At 40.1% G+C, this 7,106-nt stretch overlaps 1 protein-coding gene across 3 annotated transcripts; it reads right to left on the bottom strand.

The window, feature by feature from the left end:
- Positions 1-939: 939 nt before the first annotated feature.
- On the bottom strand, positions 940-6,694 carry LOC144521322 (tubulin alpha-1B chain-like). 3 transcript variants are annotated; one of them, XM_078255856.1, is made up of 4 exons: positions 6,583-6,694; positions 3,468-3,690; positions 2,329-2,477; positions 940-2,231 (listed from the first exon to the last, which is right to left on the bottom strand). In XM_078255856.1, exons 1-4 carry the CDS (start codon positions 6,583-6,585, stop codon positions 1,251-1,253), a joined length of 1,356 nt encoding a protein of 451 aa, XP_078111982.1. In that variant the 5' UTR covers positions 6,586-6,694; the 3' UTR covers positions 940-1,250. The 3 variants fall into 3 exon arrangements, with proteins under 3 accessions (XP_078111982.1, XP_078111983.1, XP_078111981.1); XM_078255857.1 differs by lacking the exon at positions 6,583-6,694 and adding an exon at positions 4,435-4,577; XM_078255855.1 differs by lacking the exon at positions 6,583-6,694 and having other exon boundaries at positions 3,468-3,732.
- Positions 6,695-7,106: the final 412 nt, after the last annotated feature.

The following is a 7,106-nucleotide window of genomic DNA, read 5'->3' as shown; positions in this document are numbered from 1 at the left end:
CTCTGTATAGGTTGTTACATACTAAACCATCATTTAATTGTTACTTTTTATTTGAGAATCTGATATTTCATTTGGAGAAGCAGGGTAATGACCTTATGATCCCGTTCAAACCCTGATGACTACGTTTACATGCACATGATATAACGTTTTTTGCCCTTATTCCAAAAAAAGACGATATTCCAACTAAGCTGCAAAATACGATTTTACGAAGTTTTCCAGCGGTGGCAGACTTGTTCGACCGTGTGAACACAGCCTCCCTCTTTTATTCCTTCAACCAGCTTCTTAAAAAGATCGGTGTAGCGATGTTTGCGTATATCCAAAAACCTGTTGATATCTAAGTCTTTGATAATGTTTAAAAGTAGCTGTGTTTTTCCTTCTTATCGGGTCTGCAGCCTTCCAAACTGTTACCTGGTTGGTTTGTGTACAGCAACCATAGCAACGCACAGAGCTGACCATGAGCCGTAAACAGGCAAGTCAAATGCACTGTTTACATGTCCAAAGAATGCCTCTGAAACCTGAATAATACAGGAATATCCCACGTCTTAATCGGAAAATGATAGTCAGAAAAAGGCCTTATTCGGAATATCCATCCAGAATACGCGGTTTACATGACCTGTATCAAATTCGTAATATCATATTTGGATAGCGGAACATTGGTGTGCATGTAAACATACTCACTGATACACACTGGTGACAGATTTGAGGGTAATGAGGAAAACCCAAGGTTAAACCGATACATCCAATCATTGATTTTAAATTTCAAGATTTAAAAGTAGAATGTAAACACTGCTGGTACTGCATATATTCTGCCAAACTTGACATGTAATGTTTATTGGTGCAGCAATTTGCCAAACTAACTTCCTTATCAGTACACAATCAGACTTAAGGATGTTTTTCATTCTTACACCCTCCAGAAAAAAAACAAAAAAAACAGACAACTTTATGTTACAGGAAATTTATTTCAAACCAACTTCACATTTTTTTGGAATGACAATTTCAGTGGAATGCATTTAATTTGAAGCAACCGTTTACTGTTTAACTAGTGCTTTGTCCCTTTCAATAATCCTCTTCCTCACCCTCGGATGAACTCCAAACCAACAACCTGCCTATGTTCTCTCTGGCCCTTCCTATCACATTAACTTAACATTTTCAGTTTTATTTTGAACAGCCAAGCTGGAAGTGAATAGACAAACATTTTTGGAACGTATTTGAGGAATGAAATCAATTGTTTCCTGTGTGACTAGCACCTTTTAATATTCTTCTCCTTCCTCCTCTCCCTCCCCCTCAATAGAGTCGACTCCAACCTCCTCATAATCCTTCTCCAGAGCTGCCATGTCCTCTCTGGCCTCAGAGAACTCTCCCTCCTCCATACCCTCACCCACATACCAGTGAACAAAGGCACGCTTAGCGTACATCAGATCAAACTTGTGGTCAAGCCGAGCCCAGGCCTCTGCAATAGCAGTGGTGTTGCTCAGCATGCACACAGCCCTCTGGACCTTGGCCAGGTCTCCACCAGGAACTACAGTGGGCGGCTGGTAGTTGATGCCCACCTTGAAACCAGTGGGGCACCAGTCCACAAACTGGATGGAGCGTTTGGTTTTAATGGTGGCGATGGCAGCATTTACATCTTTGGGCACCACATCGCCACGATACAAAAGGCAGCAGGCCATGTATTTGCCGTGGCGAGGGTCACATTTCACGAATTGATTTGCTGGTTCGAAGCAGGCAGTTGTGATTTCTGCCACTGTTATCTGCTCATGGTAAGCCTTCTCAGCAGAGATGACAGGTGCGTAGGTGGCCAGAGGGAAGTGGATACGGGGATATGGCACCAAGTTGGTCTGGAACTCTGTCAGATCAACGTTGAGGGCACCATCGAAACGAAGGGAGGCAGTGACGGAGGACACAATCTGACTGATCAACCTGTTGAGGTTTGTGTAAGAAGGACGCTCGATATCGAGGTTTCTACGGCAGATATCGTAGATGGCCTCGTTGTCCACCATGAAAGAACAGTCAGAGTGCTCCAGGGTGGTGTGGGTGGTCAGGATTGCATTGTAGGGCTCCACCACAGCCGTTGACACCTGGGGAGCTGGGTAGACTGAAAACTCCAGCTTGGACTTCTTGCCGTAGTCGACAGACAGACGCTCCATCAGCAGGGAGGTGAAACCAGAGCCGGTGCCACCTCCGAAGCTGTGGAAAACCAGGAAGCCCTGGAGGCCGGTGCACTGGTCAGCCTGAGGACAGAGAGAAAGAGACAGTGAGATACAGTTATGTCATTTGAAAATCAGAGCTAAATTAGCAAGGGATGCCTCCTGATATCAAGCTACCCACCAGTTTGCGGATCCGGTCCAGCACCAGGTCGATGATCTCTTTGCCGATGGTGTAGTGTCCACGGGCGTAGTTGTTGGCAGCATCCTCCTTTCCGGTGATCAGCTGCTCAGGGTGGAACAGCTGGCGGTAGGTCCCAGTACGCACCTCATCTGAAGAGACCGATTCGAACAGAAATCACTTGAGCGTTTGACGTAAGGGTACTTTTTTTTTTTTTTTAACCTGGACCCTATTTTCCTAGGTTTGTGTGTAAGTAACTGATATGAAGAACAATCTTTGATATTGGTCCAGTATTGAGCGGGAACCCGGCTGCAATGTAATCCTGTAGAGCAAATGTGCATTGTCAATTTACGTCCACTAAAAGAGCTGCTTTTGTATCTGACAACATTATGGAAAGGATCCCTACAGAGAGACCTTTTTTTTTAAAAGTAGAATCCTCTTTGTTTAACCAGAAACAGCTCAGAGATCGCTAAACCCACCAGACTGCATTTAAATAAATGAGAATGTAAAGAGCCAGCATATTTCCACATGTAAAATCGGTAAACTGTGTGTTTATTTCAACCAAACCAGAGTGGCGACTGTTGTAAAAGTAGAAAGACAAACCAAAACAACTTTCCAGTTGTATTTTATCTTTGAATGAAGTGTATTTTACGATAATTACTGTACTGTTTGTTTACATGGAGTCTGGTGGGTTTATTGATAGCAAAATTCAGAGAGGTTATTTAAAAAAAATAAAAAGGATCTTAATGTTTAACAAAAAGGTCTCTCTCTGTAGGGATCCTTTCCTTAAGGTTGTCAGACACTTAATAATAATCTGAGCCTGTCAGTGGCAAAAACAGCTCTTTCGTGGACGTAAATTGAAGATGTGCAATTGCCCATTAAAGATGCAGTAGGTAAGACTTATAAAACTAACTTTCTGTCATATTTGCTCAAACTGACCCTAGTTTCGAGTATAACTACTTGAAGCAGGTAAGGTAAAGGCTAAGTCCTGGATCTTCACAAGCCTACCTACAGCACCTTTAACTTACATTGTAGCTTAGACACAAAAACATAGGTTTAAAAAAAAACAAAAAAAAACTAAGTTGCCCTTTAATGAAAAAGCCAACTATGGCATCTACTGTATATTTTTAATGAGAGTTTACCGATGACAGTGGGCTCCAGGTCGACAAAAACAGCCCTCGGGCTGTGTTTTCCAGCTCCAGTCTCACTGAAGAAGGTGGTGAAGGAATCGTCTCCTCCACCGATGGTCTTGTCACTGGGCATCTGTCCGTCCGGCTGGATGCCATGTTCCAGGCAGTAAAGCTCCCAGCAGGCATTGCCAATTTGGACACCAGCCTGACCAACGTGCACTGAGATACACTCACGCTGGAGGAAAACAGAAATTTGTAACATTTACCATTAAATATTGCCAGACATCTATACATTTCAACCATGTCTAATTCGATGCTTGAGATCATCGTCACACCGAAAAAGCTAAAGTCCAAAGGGAGGAGGGGAAAAAAAGACTTCGTAAAGAACCAGATACCACAACATCATGACCAAGTCACCCGACACATGCTGCACATTTACAGTCTTGTTTATTCAGCCAAATAGCCGATTATCCATGCATAAAGTATGATTAAAGCTGAAAATTAGTCTTGTATATCAAAATATCTGCGGAGGGTAGGGCTGCCAACTCTCACACATTGATAGTGAGACTCACGCAATTGACACACGCCACACCTCCATTTTCTCACGCAGAGAAAATCTAAAATTTACTTAACCTAACTTAACTATATGTCATCTATAACTGGATACATGCGCTCTACAAATTAAGCATGTGCATATTAATGTTTAGAATGAACAGCTGTCAAATCTGAAACGTGTGGAAATAATGACATCAGGATAAACAATATGATTGAGATAAATTAAAATCAGTAACAAGCTCAGCTGCTGCTGAAAACTGAAAAAGAAAAAAATTCTTAAAACATACAGTCTAGTCAAGTACGAACTGATGACCGCTTACTGTGTGGTGTTTTACTCAATGTTATTAATGATGCATCATGTTTCAGATGTCCATCCTGTCTGAATCATCGGCTGTACTACCTTCTCTGGACAGAGTCTCTTTACCTCCACAAGTCGATGGTTAGCAGCTGCTGCTCTGTGCGCAGCAGAGGAAACCGCGGGCGCCCTGTCAAGTGCGTTGGGAGTGTGCCTTTTTGGAAATTTCGTGGCCAGGCGCACATGGGCACAGGGTGAGGGTGGGATCAGAAAGAACGGCCCTGAGGGAGTTTTACACAGAGTGACAAGTTTTAAGTGATCACAATTTTTCGTAGAGCTGTGTGAACTGATTTCAATGTGTCTGTCTCCACCACGCCTGTTAGTGTGCAGCAGAAACTGTGTAGAATAATTAAGCACGAGGGCTTTTGTGGTTATTTTAAAAACAGTCTGATGCTTGTTGCACAGAATGTAACCAGCGGATCTGCCGTGCGTAATTGTGGCTTCACAGTGACATCATCATCATCATCTCTCCAGTTAAGAGACTGCAGATGGAACAGATATCTGCTCCCTTCAGATGGCTGAAAAGAGAGTCAGTGTAAAGGAACTCCAACTAAATTAAAAAGTTGGCATCCCAGGTGGAGGGACATAAGTTTACCAAAACCAGACAGAGCTGTGGTCATATTTTTCATATACATGCAGCTTTTAAAACCAGTACAACAGATTAAGTGTCTGATTCATTCATTTTATTACAAAAGTGGGGTTGCAGCCAGGCCCTTTCAAATAAGCGGTAAAGCAGAGGACTGTGACAAGACTACTTTTTGTCCCCCAACTGGGTCAATGTGCACACTGATCTATGGAAGCTCATTTCCACCAATGTGATGAAAAAGAATATCCTGTAAGTCATTATAATGAGAAACTCAAATAATGACTTAGTATCTCAAAAATAATGACTAAGTATCTAAAAAAGAATGCAGTTTCTAAAAATACTGACTTAGTTTCCTTAAAACAATAACTTTGTATCTCAAAATAATGACTTGGCATCTCAAGATGTTGACTTGGCATCTCAAAATAATGATATAGTATCTCAAAATACTGACATAGTATCTCAAAATATGACTTGGCATCTCAAAATAATGACGTAGTATCTCAAGATGTTGACTTGGCAACTCAAAATAATGATATAGTATCTCAAAATACTGACATAGTATCTCAAAATATGACTTGGCATCCCAAAATAATGACAAAGTATCTCAAAATATGACTTGGCATCTCAAAATAATGACATAGTATCTCAAGATGTTGACTTGGCATCTCAAAATAATGATATAGTAATCAAAATACTGACATAGTATCTCAAAATATGACTTGGCATCCCAAAATAATGACATAGTATCTCAAAATAATGACTTGGCATCTCAAAATAATGACATAATCTCTCAAAATAATGATGTGGCATATCAAAATAATGACATAGTATCTCAAAATATGACTTGGCATCCCAAAATAATGACATAGTATCTCAAAATAATGACTTGGCATCTCAAAATAATGACATAAACTCTCAAAATAATGATGTGGCATATCAAAATAATGACATAGTATCTCAAAATAATGACATGGCATATCAAAATAATGACATAGTATCTCAAAATATGACTTGGCATCTCAAAATAATGACATAGTATCTCAAAATAATGACTTGGCATCTCAAAAATTATGACTTACCATCTCAAAATAATGACTTGGCATCTCAAAAATTATGACTTACCATCTCAAAATAATATAATAGTATCTCAAAATAATATAATAGTATCTCAAAATAAGAGTTAAAAAAAAATTACCAGGTAAATTCTGAAAAAGTTTCTCAATATTTTGTTAAATTTTTATATATATATATATATATTCTTTGACATTATAGGTCTTTATTTTGAGGAACTAAGTCATTATTGTGAGAAAGATCCTCATTATAATGACTGGTGCATGATTTATTTTTTTTATCACGTTGGCAGAAATGGGCTTCCATACTGCACAGACAGAAAGCTGTTACCGTTAAGGACGATCGAAATTTAAATTATATGCTCTGCTTTATCCATTGAAAAGATAACACCAACAACGTTAACTACACTTGATAATAAAAATCACAAGAAAAACGTAACATTGCCATAAAACGTTAACTGCTTTTCACATTATACTTTGTATAATATACATACTTGTGTGACTGTGGGCTGTGAGCCTGGTTAAATTAAAAAGATAAACATCCCATTATGCCATACTCACCATGTTTCCTGACGCTGCTTCTAAAGGGCTTGAAATAAGGATAAAGAGACTGATTATACTCTCACAACTGCGCTTCTAGGAGGGCTGTGTGAGACGCTACCGCTGGTTTTTAGGCGGGGCGTTTTATACTCGCCTTACACGCAAGTAAGAGCAGCTGAATCCGATTGGTCGAGGGTCACAAGAGTCACAAGAGCCCCTTTCCTATTGGTTAAACGAAAACATTGATGTCCATTGCAGGTGCACGGTTACTGCAGCGAGCAAAATGGCGAGACTGCGCAACTTGCAAGTCATCCTGTATCTTGTCACGTGGGTTTCACCCGGTTTCACCCTGCCCTGCCTCTTGAGGAGACATCCATGGGAGACTGGCGGTTGGTCCTGAGTGTATTGATTCAGATGGAAGAAGTGAACGTGAACACAGATTATGACCATAGACTGTTAATATTAATAATATATACAGTCTATGATTATGCAAATAAAATATTAATACATTATCCAAACATAACTTTTCATCCATCCACATGACG

Source organism: Sander vitreus, chromosome 7 (assembly GCF_031162955.1).
Source record: "Sander vitreus isolate 19-12246 chromosome 7, sanVit1, whole genome shotgun sequence".
Classification (NCBI taxonomy): domain Eukaryota; kingdom Metazoa; phylum Chordata; class Actinopteri; order Perciformes; family Percidae; genus Sander; species Sander vitreus.
The sequence above is the reverse complement of the archived record's forward strand: the minus strand, read 5'-3'. Positions and strand labels throughout refer to the sequence as shown.